The sequence below is a fragment of the Mytilus edulis genome, chromosome 9 (genome assembly GCF_963676685.1).
Source record: "Mytilus edulis chromosome 9, xbMytEdul2.2, whole genome shotgun sequence".
NCBI classification, from domain to species: Eukaryota; Metazoa; Mollusca; class Bivalvia; order Mytilida; family Mytilidae; genus Mytilus; species Mytilus edulis.
In genome coordinates, this window is record NC_092352.1 from 27,387,006 (window position 1) to 27,404,012 (window position 17,007).

Sequence of the window (17,007 nt, forward strand, 5' to 3'; positions counted from 1 at the left end):
TCATTGCACATCATTATTTTATTGACTTTTTAAAAAAAAGATTTCATCACATTTTCTGTATGAAAGATGAACACATAACTTTAAAAGTAGATGCATTGTTTCAATGATTATGAATTCTTCCTGTTTTTCAACAATCTTCATCATTAGGATAACAGTTTTGGTTCTATCAATGATTCTAGTGGTAGGAAAACCTGAAAAAGAAAAAAAGTCTTGGTACAAAATATAAACTCTGAGAATAATTTCTAAAATGAATTTTAGCATTTTTGACATTTTCAGATACACAAATGTACCAAGTAAAGTGTCCATGACTAATATGACTAATAAGCCCTACAATAATTGACACAAAAAATACTTAAATTCTTTATTATTTTTGTCATCAAATGTGCATAAAATCTACATCAGTATGTTCAGCAATTACAAAGATAAAAAAATAAAAATAACAAATGATAAAATTAACATATATCTGCATAGTAGGTACACTGTCTTGTCAATTCTAGGATGCAGAGATCCAGTTTGCCCATAAAATGGTGAAAACAGGGTAAACATTAGATTTTTTGCTGGTGATAGACGAAATGATATGAATAAACTTATTATCTCCCTTTATCACTAAAAATCCCAGTGTCAAAATAATTTCATTGCCAAGAACTACAGAAATTAATATAAAATGAATTTTAATAGAAATTAAATTTGATTTCAATTATTAGACTGTAATGTAAAATGATGGTATGCTGACACATCACAACTCATCACTGTCAAGATGTTCATCAATATGAAGAAAAAGAATTATAAAAAAAATAAAGAATTGGCAAATAGGAAGTAGGTGACTGATAGATTGGAAAAGGCTCAATCTTTGGCAAATAGGAAGTAGGTGACTGATAGATTGGAACAGGCTCAATCTTTGGCAAATAGGAAGTAGGTGACTGATAGATTGGAAAAGGATCAATCTTTGGCAAATAGGAAGTAGGTGACTGATAGATTGGAACAGGCTCAATCTTTGGCAAATAGGAAGTAGGTGACTGATAGATTGGAACAGGCTCAATCTTTGGCAAATAGGAAGTAGGTGACTGATAGATTGGAACAGGCTCAATCTTTGGCAAATAGGAAGTAGGTGACTGATAGATTGGAAGATTGAGCCTTTGGCAAATAGGAAGTAGGTGACTGATAGATTGGAACAGGCTCAATCTTTGGCAAATAGGAAGTAGGTGACTGATAGATTGGAACAGGCTCAATCTTTGGCAAATAGGAAGTAGGTGACTGATAGATTGGAAAAGGATCAATCTTTGGCAAATAGGAAGTAGGTGACTGATAGATTGGAAGATTGAGCCTTTGGCAAATAGGAAGTAGGTGACTGATAGATTGGAACAGGCTCAATCTTTGGCAAATAGGAAGTAGGTGACTGATAGATTGAAACAGGCTCAATCTTTGGCAAATAGGAAGTAGGTGACTGATAGATTGGAACAGGATCAATCTTTGGCAAATAGGAAGTAGGTGACTGATAGATTGGAAAAGGATCAATCTTTGGCAAATAGGAAGTAGGTGACTGATAGATTGGAACAGGCTCAATCTTTGGCAAATAGGAAGTAGGTGACTGATAGATTGGAAGATTGAGCCTTTGGCAAATAGGAAGTAGGTGACTGATAGATTGGAGAAGGATCAATCTTTGGCAAATAGGAAGTAGGTGACTGATAGATTGGAAAAGGATCAATCTTTGGCAAATAGGAAGTAGGTGACTGATAGATTGGAACAGGCTCAATCTTTGGCAAATAGGAAGTAGGTGACTGATAGATTGGAACAGGATCAATCTTTGGCAAATAGGAAGTAGGTGACTGATAGATTGGAAAAGGATCAATCTTTGGCAAATAGGAAGTAGGTGACTGATAGATTGGAACAGGCTCAATCTTTGGCAAATAGGAAGTAGGTGACTGATAGATTGGAAGATTGAGCCTTTGGCAAATAGGAAGTAGGTGACTGATAGATTGGAGAAGGATCAATCTTTGGCAAATAGGAAGTAGGTGACTGATAGATTGGAAAAGGATCAATCTTTGGCAAATAGGAAGTAGGTGACTGATAGATTGGAACAGGCTCAATCTTTGGCAAATAGGAAGTAGGTGACTGATAGATTGGAACAGGCTCAATCTTTGGCAAATAGGAAGTAGGTGACTGATAGATTGGAACAGGCTCAATCTTTGGCAAATAGGAAGTAGGTGACTGATAGATTGGAAAAGGCTCAATCTTTGGCAAATAGGAAGTAGGTGACTGATAGATTGGAAAAGGCTCAATCTTTGGCAAATAGGAAGTAGGTGACTGATAGATTGGAAAAGGCTCAATCTTTGGCAAATAGGAAGTAGGTGACTGATAGATTGGAACAGGCTCAATCTTTGGCAAATAGGAAGTAGGTGACTGATAGATTGGAAGATTGAGCCTTTGGCAAATAGGAAGTAGGTGACTGATAGATTGGAGAAGGATCAATCTTTGGCAAATAGGAAGTAGGTGACTGATAGATTGGAACAGGCTCAATCTTTGGCAAATAGGAAGTAGGTGACTGATAGATTGGAAAAGGATCAATCTTTACAACACATTACTGTCACAATGATGCCAAAAATGAAGTAACTCTGACAAGTATTGAGAAAAGTTAAGGATATATTTCTTCTGATTATAATAATCAGCTTCATGAAATATTTAAAACTGAATATTTTTTTCCTGTCTGTGCAGAAGTTATATATCCAAATTTATATTCATGTTTAATATATTGTAAACATAAAGATAATTATTATAAGATGAAACTTATGAGAAGAAAAAAATGTTTTGAAAGGGGACATAACTCTGATGTGAAGTTGGTAACAAAATATTAGACATTTACATGTTGTAGGTTTCATGGTGTATGATTTATGTGAATATAATTTCACTTGACAATTTCAGAAAATAAGTGACGGTTAATATAAAATCATTCTGAAGGCAAGAAAATTAAGTTATTCTATTTTTTTAAAACAGCATTTTCATAGGAGAATTTGATAGGTTTACACCTGTTTTCAAAAAAAAACATAAATCATTTTAAAAAACTTTATCTATACTGTAAGTTCTTTTATTTTCATGAATACAAATTTTTATGGATTTAGGATAGATAGCATTTTCATGGGTATTTGATGTCATGGTTTTGCCAAAGTCTGCTTACAAGCTTATTGTGTTATTTCTGTGTCAAAGATACTGAAAGCAAGAATTTCTAGGACCTAATTTCATTGTTAGCAGTCATCATAATGACAAAAATAACTATTGTAAGTGAAGCATGAATATCATGAATTCACAGCATAAAAAATAACAATAACTCATTGTATCAGGGCTTGTCTAATTGTAGAAAACTGTACAGCATTGAGCAATTGAATGCACTTTTTCAAATTTCTCTTACACACTAACTACATTTTTAGTGTATATAACATAGTATATATATTTATTTGTATTGGCCATTTTTTTTTTTAAAGAACAGGTATACCTTTATATCTGTTTCTGTTTCAATTTTTTCTTCATCTTCAAAGACTACTTCAAATTTTCCATTCACATTCAGTTCTGCAATGAAAATGAACTACTTTGCTTTTTCCATATTTTCTTATAATATTGATTAACTTAAGTGTTAGATAAACTAGTCTCAGCTGTGAATTTGGTAGTTGAAAATTTCTTTTGAAGCAATTATTCTTGACACACAAATGCAAGCTGTTGCTTAAAAAAAAAATTCAAGGTTTGTGCCTCTTTTGAGGAATATGTATAATATCTAAATTAGAATGCATCTGTAATGTTCACTTAGACATACAGTAATTTTTCTTTTGCTCTGCAACAAATTGTCACATTAGGTTGGGACACTGTGATTACACCAGACAAACCAAAACCATGACTGCATATTGTATATTTTGTTACATGAATTTCATAAGATGTTCAGAGTCAGGAATATAGATGGTCTACAATATAAGTCAATATAATATTTAATTGTCTTTTGATAATTTTGTGTTGGTGTTAGATTTGTAGTAAACCCTATTGAATTTATTCTCAATCTTTCTATATTCTAGGTGTTACTGTTTTGTTGGGTTCCAATAGAAGATGGTAAATTATGAATTAAAGCTAAATATCTGATTTGTTTACTATGTTTTTTGAGTTGCCCATTGATGTGTTAACCACAATCTGTTTCTGCAAGTTTTTTATTTTCATATTACAGCATTTCTTTATATCTTTAAGTGCTCTTCAGAAATATTCTAAATTAATTATTAATTTTTTCTTTAAAATAAAATCAATAATCTAAACTTATTACCGGTACACAACAAACAAATATGAAATTATTACACAAGAAGATAAATTTTGCCCTCAGCTTCTGATGCCAAAAGGATAATTTGGCTTGCTCTCAAGGGTGCCAAAAGAATCATTTCAGTATGAAAGGGTTAAAACAATACACATAACATACTTGACTTTCCTTCTTGTTGATTTTCTAACTCTACAGTTTTTGTTGCTGGGATGTAACTGACAACTATGGCCTCCTGAAAAAAGGTTGCTCTTTTATTAATATTATATTAATCATCTAACATATTTCTATCATGTTCCTAAAACTGATATTCTTTTAAATTTTATAAGCAAACATGTAAAATAACCATTAGTTGTGCGTTGATACGCCTGTTCCTAGTTTTAATAGTGGTGAGTGGAGTGTTTTTGGAATATCTTGATATTTTTTGTCCTTCAGAGAAAAAAGTGTTTTTGAGACAGGTATTTAAAGTCTCTTCAAATCTTTTTTACAGTCCTGTATTTTTAGACCTTGAGTCTTGACATATTGTAAAGATTCTTGTTTCTTGTTCAAGGATGCGTATTGACAAAGATAGATATCTTTGTTTTTTTCTTCTTTTTACAAATGTTTTATTGATTAATATCTCTTAATCCAAATAATACTACAGTCATGACAAATAAAAGTTATATTTTGACCTTGCTTTGATGAGACAGATCTTCAGAGAAGAAGTCACATTTATATATTTGGATTTTCCAATTTAACATCTATTCATTATTCATGAAACTTGAAACTATATTTTACTGCATTAACAATTAATATTGAAAATATGAAAACATACCTTATAATCAGAAACTTCGGGTGTATATGTCTCCGACAATTCAATAACCTGTTGAAGATATAAGACAAATCATATAATAGAAGGAAAATCATATAACAAACAAAAATAGGTTTCTGTCTCATACACTAATACCAAAATCACCTTTTTTTTAATATAAACTCATAAACCATGTTCACAGAACTTATTTTGTGAATGTACAAATCAATTTTTTTATCTCATACTACAAATAATTTCTCAGCCAGGACTATGTTTCATGACTTACTGTAATCATGTTAATGATTGATTTATAACAGCTTAAGTAGCCTCACAAGGGACAAAACTTTTAAATATTTTAAATATATTTGTAAGGGCTATTGCAGAATAAAAATACATGGGGGAAGGGGGGTTGAAGGCACTTGAATTATTTTTGTATGGAGGCAGAATACGAAGTTCAAACTGTGTGGTTATGAATGCAAAGTAAAATGCAATTGTATGAGTGATGGCTGTAAAAAAGTGCAGAAAATACTTGATACTTTTAAGTACTGTGGATTCATTAATGTTCGTGGGTACCAATTTTCGTGGATTAAGGAAAACTTGCATATTCGTGGATATTTAATTTCGTGGTTTTGCTGAAGTCGGCATATAAACCTTTAGATCATTAGTCATTCGTTGAACATTGAATTTCGTGGTTTACCTGTACCCACGAAATCAACGAAAATTGGTATCCAACGAATAATAATTAATCCACAGTACCATGTTTAAGATATATCTCCCTTACAACCTAGAAATGAAGGTATATCATGAAGTGAGCAAAGACCCCGCCACATTCTGTATGTATGTGCATGTCCCAAGTCAGGAGCCTGTAATCCTAGTTGTCGTTTGTTTATGCATGTTATGTGTTACATATTTGTTTTTCATTCATATTTTGTACATTAATTAGGCTCTTAGTTTTCTCGTTTGAATTGTTTTACATTGTCATTTCGGAGCCTTTTATAGCTGACTATGAGGTATGGGCTTTGCTTATTGTTGAAGGCCATACGTTGACCTATAGTTGTTAATTTCTGTATCATTTGGTCTTTGTGGAGAGCTGTCTCATTAGCAATCATACCACATTTTCTTTTTTATATATAAAGTCAAGAAACAATTTTCATGAATAAAAGAAACCCATTCTGTTCCCCATCTGCTTTTCATTATAATTCCCTGGAAAAGTACTTTTACTAAATACAATAAATATCTTGACTTTATTACATTTTGGCACTGTACAAACTTACAAAGTCATGTTTTTCTTTGACATATTGACATCTTTACACTAAATCCATTTTATGTTGGGATTCCTGGATGTGTACATATTGTACTTTATTTCTTTTTTTTTGTTAGGGATGTACAAATACCATACCACATTCCGTCCATGTTTTTGTTAATGTTTTTTCTGCTTTGTATCGATCTGACGAGTTCAGCTCTTTTAAACTGATTTTATAGTTTGTTCTTATGTTGTGCTATAACACCACTGTCCTAGGTCCAAAAGGGGGTTGAGTGCTGTTTAAACATGTTTAAACCCACCACATTCCTTGTGTGCCAGTCCAATTTCCAGAGCCTCAAAGACAGTGGTTGTCCTTGGTTCATGTGACTGTCATATTTCTTTTTGTTTATTATTTTGTTATAAATAAGCCTGTTAGTATTCTTAATTGAATTGTTTAATATTTTTTATGTCTGAGTCTTTTGTAGCTGATATGACTAAATGATATGGGTTTTTCTCATTGTTGAAGGTCATATGGTTGCCTATAATTGCATACATCTACTTTATTTGAACTTTGTCGGATAGTTATCTTAAGGTCAATCATACCACATCTCCGTATTTTTATATTTACTTAATAATTTAAATATCTTGACAATAGAAAATGCCATGCTTTCATTCAAAAACACTAGCCCATGCTTGTTTTTAAACTAACTTTATATGCCAGTCTATCTCCAGGTCTTGGTGGACCAATCAAATCTGGAAACTTGCTGTAATCTACTGGCACTGCTTCATAAATTGCTGATGTCTCTTTTTCAGGATACTCATTACTTTGCTCATTTTTATCAAATGATGTATTCTGCAGAAAAAAAATGTTTAAGATAGGCAATCTTAAAATGTAAATTGTTATACTCACTGTACTGACTTGAACTTAACATTTTTGTGTCGTATACAAGTTATGTAAGTATTGGCAAAATTTATCAAATTAAATTAGTTCAAGAAAGTTAGTGCCTGACATCACCAATTTTTTTCTCTCTCAGTTTTGCTTTGTAAATTACCAACAAGCTTTGCTGAGCCAGAATTTTTATGTGTTAATTCACAAGGTAGCAGTCACTAGAAAGACATGTCACTCTATTGAGATACATTATTCTAACTCTGAGATACATTATTCTAACTCTGAGATGATCAGTCATTGCTCTTACTCATAAATAGTGTATGATTAGCATTGAAGCAAGAAATAAAAATTTAAGTCTTTGGTTTGACCCTGTCTGGGTTCTAACTAACGACCTCCGATACTTGCAGCAAACATGCTACCACAAGACTACTGAGGTGGTATATCATCATGAGAATCTAATAAATGTATTTCAATGCAAAACTTAACAAAATCGGTATAAACACACTGACAGATGGGCAGTTTCGTTTTCAAAATATTTAAGTAAAGTTAATAAACAAGATAAGTTTAATCAAACAGTTATTTACTTCTTAAGAAAATATGTATTTAATAGTGTATATTAAGCCAACAGTTGAACATTACAACCATGACAACTGATGATTTCAGTCCGATTTATAGAAGACATCCACTTTAATTTTAAAGCTATCTTTCTATCAATAATAAATTTATCTACAATTGTGTTCATAAGTTGTTTATTACCTGTAAAATAACTGACACATTTGTCAGTTTTGTATTCAATTGATCTTCTTTAGTCAGCTCTGTATACTGGTTTGAATTTTGCTGTTGTTTTCGCCGATTTCTTGAATACACAGCAACTCCGTTTGATAAATAACTTGTTGATAATACTGATGGTTGGTCTGCAATCTTTTCGCTAACTTTTTTGGGACTTTCTGTCTCTACTGCATGACCACTTCTATTTACTGATTTATTCCAGTCTGTTGTTCTATCACAGATAATCTGGTGGTCTGTTTTGGACTGTCTTGAATATGAATTGTTATGTGTAGTATCAGTTTCAGTCTGATGCATTTTTTCCGTAGTATTACCATAATCATATGAATAATTTATTGAGGAATTATGTTTCCCACTCGTATTAGTGTTAGCGTCTTTATCACTATCATTACTGTCAGACGTAAATTTTTTGTGTTTTCCATTTGCTTTTGAATTTATTGGTTCACTATTAAAGGTTTTTCCTGTGTTCCAATTCCAAGCATTTTTAACAACATTATTGTCAGAGCGCAGTGTTTGAGGAGGAGTCTCTGCTACACTTTTTCTTTTCCTTTTTCTTACCCTTTTTCTTTTCTCTTTCTTTTCACTTCCCTTTCCATGTTCCCCTAATAAAATTGTATTTTCCATTTTGTTTTCATCTGCAACACTGGTACTACTCAGCTTAGTTTGAGCAGGATCTGAATCTGGAAATCTTTCAACATGTTCAATGCCAATGTTTTCTTGTGACAAACTGGGTTTCAATGACAGGTCAAGCTCACATGAATTACCTGCTTTTTTCTTACCAACAGGCTCATCAAAGCTGACATCTACTATTTTTTCTTCACTACAAAATTTCCTTTTTCTTTTCTTTTCTATTTGTTGTTCAGTTTGTATGTCATCAACAGTTTCATGTTTATCTTTATGCTTCTTTTTCTTGTGTTTTTGTTTTGGTGGTGATGTTTCCATGGGAACAATACTACTAGAAGTAGTTGCAATTTGCATATCCTTCTCATTTGAATATGTGTCCTTGTTTTCTGCATAATCAGATGTGATTTTATCTTCACTTTTTTCTTTATCATGTTTATGTTTTTTCTTTTTATCAGATTTGACAATAATGTCCACATCTTGTTCATTCAATAGTAAAATAGTTTGGTTTTCAAAGCTGAAATATAAACCATGACAGATTGTGATAAAAAATTTAGTACATTTCTTCAATATTGTCCATGTTGTCCAAGGAATCTGATATTTAACTGTTTACATGACATGTATATATATACTAATGTAACCTTAAGGTGGTACCCAACACCTTCACTAAAACTAATTTGGCTCGTTTAATTTTCATAAAAAGTATTTACTTTGACCCTTTGACAAAAATATAAAAATTTCAAAAAATTTGAACCAACCATTTTATCAGAAAAATTACACTGGTTATATAGCAGTTTGACAAACACTAATTTTGATCATTGAGAAGTTTAATATTCCCTTAACAGCACAACGTAATTAAAACGTTTAGCTGATTTTACAGAGTTATCTCCCTGTAGTGTTAGGTACCACCTTAAATCCATTTTGCATTCATTTTACCATGTTTTGTCTCATATGATTTTATCGGATAGAGTCTGGGACTTGTGCACATGTACATTGTATTTTGAGAGGCTGGGTGTAATTATAGGCTTCTTATCACTGTACCTGTACACATGATCAAACTACAATTGCAAGAATAATTGCATTTTCATGTTTGTCAGTAATTTATTCTGATACAACTGTACAAGGTACTGGGTACAAGGAGATTAGAAATCTGAAAAGGATAAAATTACGGTAAATAAATCTCTGAAAAACTGGATTTTTACCTCCAGTATGGCCACATAAAATTGTCTTGATGGCTTACATGAAAAATGTATCTTTGGCAGTCTTTGTTAACAAATGGTTAAATTAATGTACAATTTGTGTATAGAATCAAGATGATTTAGTATAATGTAGTTAACATGGGCACTTTTTTGTTTACATTTATGTGTGCTGTTTCGACATTTATTCCGAACTGGCCAACCACTACTTTTATTCATCTACATGACTGCATATATCAAGTATATACGCATGTAAAAAGAGATGAAGAAAACCTTCCAGTATTTTTTCCTGGTGTATTGAAAGATATCTGTGCATATAGTTGAAAATTAAATGTAATGATCATGATGATGTTGTTATTAAATGTCAGACACATTTTAATTTTTCTGTTCCAGCAGTTTTAAATTGATCCTTCTCCTTACCATGCAGCGGCATGCAAAATGCAGTGAACTTAGGCCAAAATAATATATGGCAAAAACAGAAATATATTATTATGCTTATTTTCTGCCTAAAGCCTTAAAAGTAGGGTAGGTAGGCAGAAAGTTCATGGATTTTTTTAATTTACCGGAACCAGTTAAATATCAGAACAGAGGATACTCAAAACAAATATAAAAATTACCAGTCATTTTAAAAGTGAAGAATACGGAGAAAACTAGAAGCATTTCTTTATTGTGTAATTTTATGATTGAATGTTGGTTGCTAAATGTGGCGAAGCAAATTTGCCTGATTAACATCTATTTTCTTTTTGGAGGAGACAATATAACCAAAATAGATGAGAGATTTGGACAACTTTTCTACAAATAACAGGCTATTATTTGAACTTGGAATTATTTTTAATTATGGAATTTGCTTAATTTCTTGTGCTAATCTTTTTTTTAATAAATTCCATGTTTATTTGGTATTATAGTGTTTTGAGCGGTTCATAACACTTTTCATACATTGAATGTATTTTGTATAGATAGTGTTGTGTGCGGCACAGTACATTCTATTGCAAATGTACTATCTTCTTTGTAATAGAAAGTGTTGTGTGCAGCACAGAACATTACAGTACAGAATATACATGGAATTTATTAAAAATTTCCAGCACAAGAAATTATGCAAATTCCATAATTGACCAGGGCTTTATACGACTGCAGAGGTCGAACCCTGAACAGTTGGGGCAAGTATTGACACAACATTCAAGCTTGATACAGCTCTGAATTTGGATTGTGATTAAATAGTTGACACAGCAAAGGTTTCTGACACAGAATGAATGTGGTCTTATAAATTTAAATTTATTTATTTTTTGCTTTTGAGCAATACACTATGCTGTTGAATATAAACCCCCTCAAAAAAAAAATATTTGAAGAAAAATTATTTTTAATTTCTAAATCTGAAATGAGAAAAATTTTACCCCTCCCCATTTTTTTTCACCTCCCCCAATCCCTTATTCCAAAAATAATCTCAATTCAAATTTTTAATTAAGTTGGCAACAATAACTACTCTTTTTAATACATCTTAAAGTATTATAGCGAACCCTATGATAGTTTTCCATAGATTCATCTGCAAGTTACCTGTCGATTTAAACTTTTGGCAGTTCTATTGTCCCATCTAACAAATACAACAGGTATTGTTCTCTGTATAGTTTATTCACCAGGACCTTTAAATTTCTTCTAGGAGAAATATATCACTCATTGATTAATATACCTGAACAAAAAATTGAACTGTCAATGATGAAAAAATACTTATACCAATACTAAAAAGGACTCACAAAACTGCATGTGGTGTTGTATTTATTCAATACCAAAAACTCGTTTTTAATGTGATCAATATTAATAATGATTTAAAAATTAAAAGTTGATTTCTGATCAAATATTCAATAAATATTTTTGTGTGTTTGATAAATAAAAATTTGAATATTATTATTTTTAAATTAAGGTCTTCATAAACATAGTCTATAAATTAACAACAAAAAAAACATGCAAATTCATTGGAAAATTGGAAAATACTAAAAAATGTGTCTAAAATAAACTTTTTATTATTAAATCAGATTTTATATTGAACAGATTGAAAATATATTAATGATATATTGAATAAATACAATATTGCATTCAGTTTATGTGAGTTTATAGAAGTATTTCAATAAAAAAACAGATAATTTTTTGGTCAGGTAAATTAATCAATGAGTGATATATTTCTCCTAGAAGAAATTTAAAGGTCCTGGTGAATAAACTATACAGAGAACAATACCTGTTGTATTTGTTAGATGGGACAATAGAACTGCCAAAAGTTTAAATCGACAGGTAACTTGCAGGTTAATCTATGGAAAACTATCATAGGGTTCGCTATAAAATATAAAATAACTTACAGTCATGGTTAAAATTAATATTAATTAACAGTAACTTCTAAAAATAAATTTACAGCTACACATCTCAAGACAATTATCACTTCCTTTAACATAATTTCCAAGCAGTGTAAGGGAGGTAATCAAGTAATCAAACATATATATAAGAGTATTCTTTAAATTTAAATTTTAATTGAATTACCTCCCTTACACTGCTTTTAAATTGTCTAAATTGTCCTTTAACCAGAAAACCCTTAAGCTTGTCCCCCTTTTTTGCCTTAATTGCTTAATGATTTGATCCATTACCCCCTATAACCATCCCTTTGTAGTATGGAAACTTGTGGTATAATTTCAGAGAGATTTATACACTTAAACACAAGTTATTGACTGAAAACTAAAAATATGCTTATTTGGGCCCCTTTTTTGTCCCCTCACTTGTTGAAACTCCCATTGGAGCAGCAAGAACCCCAAAACTCAATTCCAGCCTTTCCTTTGTAGTACATGTAGTAAGAAACCTTGTAGTATAATTTCAGAGAGATCCATACACTTAAACACAAGTTATTGTCTGTAAACTAGATAATTGCTTCTTTTTGGCCCTTTTTCCCCCCGTTTATTCCTAGACTGTTTGCCCCATAACCCTTAAAATAAATTATATATCATAGTATGAACATTGTGGTACAATTTCAGAGTAATTGAAATACTTATACACAACTTATTGTCCTGAAACTAGATAAATGTATGTTTTGGGCCCCTTTGGGACCCTAATTCCTAAACCGATGGGACCATAACCCTCAAAATCAATCCTAACTTTCCTTTTGTGGTTATAAACATTGTTTTAAAATTTTATTGATTTCTATATACCTATTCTAAAGTTATTACCCGGAAACCATACGTTTTCGGATGACGCGGATTTGATACCAATATATGACCGCAAATGTTTTTGCGGTTGTATAAAAATAATAGCCTGTTAAATGCACAATACAAATTAAGATAAGAAACTCTGAAAGTCACAGATACATTATTTTAATTTTGATCATTGAGAAGCATTAATTTTTCTTTTCAAGTAATAATTAATTTGTTATCATGATTATCAAAACATTCATTTTCATTCATATTTCGTACATAAATTATGCCGTTAGTTTTTTCGTTTGAATTGTTTTACATTGTCATCTCAGGGCCTTTAATAGCTGACTATGCGGTATGGGCGTTGCTCATTGTTGAAGACCATACAGTGACCTATAGCTGTTAATATCTTTGTCATTTGGTCTCTTGTGGAGAGTTGTCTCATTGGCAATCATACCACATCTTCTTTTTTATATCCAGGTGATTTTTAAATCTATCTCACTTGACAACTGTTTTTATATTATGAACAAGAATGTGTCCATAGTACACGGATGCCCCACTCGCATAATCATTTTCTATGTTCAGTGGACCGTGAAATTGGGGTCAAAAGTCTAATTTGGCAATTAAATTAGAAAGATCATATCATAAGGAACATGTGTACTAAGTTTGAAGTTGATTGGACTTCAACTTCATCAAAAACTACCTTGACTGAAAACTTTAACCTGAAACTTGCACTATCCTTTTCTATGTTCAATGGACAGTGAAATTGGGGTCAAAAGTCCAATTTGGCAATTAAATTAGAAAGATCATATCATAGGGAACATGTGTACTAAGTTTGAAGTTGATTGGACTTCAACTTCATCAAAAACTACCTTGACCAAAAACTTTAACCTGAAACTTGCACTATCATTTTCTATGTTCAGTGGACCGTGAAATTGGGGTCAAAAGTCTAATTTGGCAATTAAATTAGAAAGATCATATCATAGGGAACATGTGTACTAAGTTTGAAGTTGATTGGACTTCAACTTAATCAAAAACTACCTTGACCAAAAACTTTAACCTGAAAAAAACGAACGAACAAACGAACGAACGGACGGACGGACAGACGGACGCACAGACAAGAAAACATAGTGCCCCCCTACTATCGTAGCTGGGGCATAAAAATCCCAGTTTTGTGAAGGTTAAATAATGTGGTATTCATACCTGCCAACTTTTTAAAATGCCCATGGGGGTTTTGCATGCAAGATGGCTGTCATAGTTCTAAAAAACCTTCAAGGGGGTCTTCAAATACATTTTAATGTTGTTTTTTTGGCATCTTCATACTTATATAAGCCAAAAATCATTGTAAAATTAATTGTTTTGTTTAAAATTGTAAATAAAAATGCTCTTTCAAAATTTCAATTTGGAAATACCCCACAAATAGTGACAGTTGGCAGGTATGGGTATTATCTTTGTGTTAAGGTAAAGTCGTTACCTGCAAAATAGGCAGTTTCGATTTCGCATTACGAAATTTCGGCCAACATGTGGCATTTGAATAACATCTTTTTTTCTAGCTTGCTATTAATCCTACAGTTGTTTAGTGACTGCTATTTTAATGTTTTATATTGATAAAACTGTGTCGAAACATATGAAATTGTGCTTGCTTTCTTTATAATTCAATAATAACGTATATATATTGACAGTGATTTATATGATTAACCTAGACCAATAGCAACCAATTTTCTTACACGCAAGGATAAGGCATGCTAAGAACTATAAAAAGGGGATTTTGGACTGGCAAAACAAATTTGAACTCATCTTTACAGAAACTTAATAGGTTATGTATATTGTACATTGTATCCATTTATAGCAGGGATCTCCATGGATGAAAATTGAACGATGGAGGAACTTTCACCATCATAAACCGTATCTAAGCCGTACAGTGTAGCGCGATCGAAAGTATTTCATCCCTCCACATAAGGATAGGTGAACATGCTAATTCATTACTTATTTAAATTATGTTTATTTGAATTTTCATTATAAATACTATATAGAAGAATATATATTTTCAATAATTGCCGTTTGTAACCCTTCAAAGGCCAAGCCCTCGTGCCCCTCCCTTTCCCTTAGTCGAGAATGACCAATAGCTATCACAAAGGTCCCCATGTAGTTTCCTTGCTATTTTTGGTAATTGTTATGGGGGTTAAAAATCATGTGGAGCTTATTTTTCACGGACACTGTCAAATTCAGAAGTCATGAACCAATTACCGGTATGGCTGGTTTGCAGCAACGACAAAACAAGTCGTACGGGTTATTTAAAAAATTAAAAAGATTTGTTAAGCAAACGTTGTCAAATGAAAAGGTTTTTAATGACTTTATCTAGCAAATGATTTAATCGATGCTATGCAACATGCATCTTTCAAGTCTAAATAGAAACCGGAAAAGCGGATGTATCAATTTGATTGTAATACACCTATCCATTCTCCTGCCAATCATCAGTTAATTGACCAATCACATGTGGTCAATTTACCACATGTGTAAACATTTGATAGCAGCACGTGTTGTCGGACATAACCTCGGTCAAGCTTTCTTATCTGAACAGTTAATTTGATAGAATTTTTTTGAAATTTTCGCAATTAAATCATTAATAATATTGTTTTAGGGAAAGGAATCAAAGTAGGAGGGTAGAGGAAGGTCAAGTTGTCAATTTCCAACAAAATAAAAGTTTATTTTAATGAATGAAACTGATTAATAAATCAATAAAAAAGGAATAGGATGGCAGTGCTTACTGATTTTAAAATATTGTTTACATGCTAATAGTATTTTTTTTTAAATGATGAAAAATATATATTTTGAAACACAAGATTTCAATTGGTTTACAAATTGAATTAGAATTCAATTTTGAGATTTTTTTCATTCATTTAATAATTAATTATACTATAAAACATCCAAGTTAGAATGTGCTATTTCTTGAAATTACATTACAAATATCATATTTATGTTTGTACTGTCATTCTTAGAATTTTGTTAAGAGGTAGGGGAAACTTGAATAATAAGAATAAAAATATATATTTCAATAGATGCTTATCATAAGTAAAATAAAGTGTAGTTTTGATACGACTTGGTCTTCTGTGGGAATATTTACTGATTTAACAGGATTATTATCATATATTTTATCAAAAGAAAAAAAAAAGAAGTGAGAAGTTTTCGATATATTTTATTTTATTAATTTGCAATCAAAAAGGTACAATGTGCAAATATTTCAATCTTAAAAGGATAAGAGTACTAGTCTATATGAATTTGAAGCCAAGACGAACTTCAATGACCAACCATACATGTAAGCAATGCAAGTAACTATCTATCTAGCAAAAAATAAATAAATTTTCTTTTGTTCTTTATTTTTTACTTAGTGATAGGAATTTTAATTATCAGTATAAGTTATCTATGGACATAAAAAAAAAATGGTTAAATATTATTCAATAAACAATTATTAGGTACTGGATCAATGATGCTTGTTTTACAAGTTGACCCAATGCTGTGTTTGTCTACATAGTAAACAAACTTATCAACATTCATTAGCCATGCTTAATTAAACCTGGAATTTATCATAATAATTTATCTAATCAATCATATCATATTTTTATCTTGTTGTTACATTTTTGTGAATGAAAGTAATCTAGTATATAAGCTTCAAATTTCAATATTGTATTTGTTTCTTTTAATTTAGTTGAAATGGTCAGAATTTCATAAATCTATCTCCCAACTCTTGAGGAGTAACTATTTTATCATATTTTAACACAAAAGCATAAATATATTGCTCTTCTTTATATTTTTTATAACATTTTCTTTACTTTGTTATTATCCAATGTTCATAATAACCGCCATTTTGTTGATAAGCTTGACCCAAGATGCTGGGTTGCCATGTGTTGCTAAGGGAGGCGGGCTTATCAGTAGATAGTGGAAAGGTGTATTTAAACTACCAAATGAATTCGGAATTACGATACGATATTTCTTTACAGGAAATATTTAAATTTTTAACTTTTTAACTTTTAAAGTA

General features: G+C 31.2%; 1 protein-coding gene across 1 annotated transcript in view; it reads right to left on the reverse strand.

The window, feature by feature from the left end:
- The window catches only part of LOC139487977 (coilin-like), a 19,106-nt gene continuing 2,099 nt past the window's right edge, over positions 1–17,007 (reverse strand). The window contains exons 2-7 of the mRNA XM_071273267.1: positions 7,961–9,128; positions 7,025–7,168; positions 5,097–5,144; positions 4,445–4,517; positions 3,488–3,561; positions 1–191 (exon numbers count right to left, since the gene is read on the reverse strand). Coding sequence (XP_071129368.1) covers positions 144–191; positions 3,488–3,561; positions 4,445–4,517; positions 5,097–5,144; positions 7,025–7,168; positions 7,961–9,128 — 1,555 coding nt within the window. The 3' untranslated portion in view covers positions 1–143. The remainder of the gene's footprint in view (positions 192–3,487; positions 3,562–4,444; positions 4,518–5,096; positions 5,145–7,024; positions 7,169–7,960; positions 9,129–17,007) is intronic.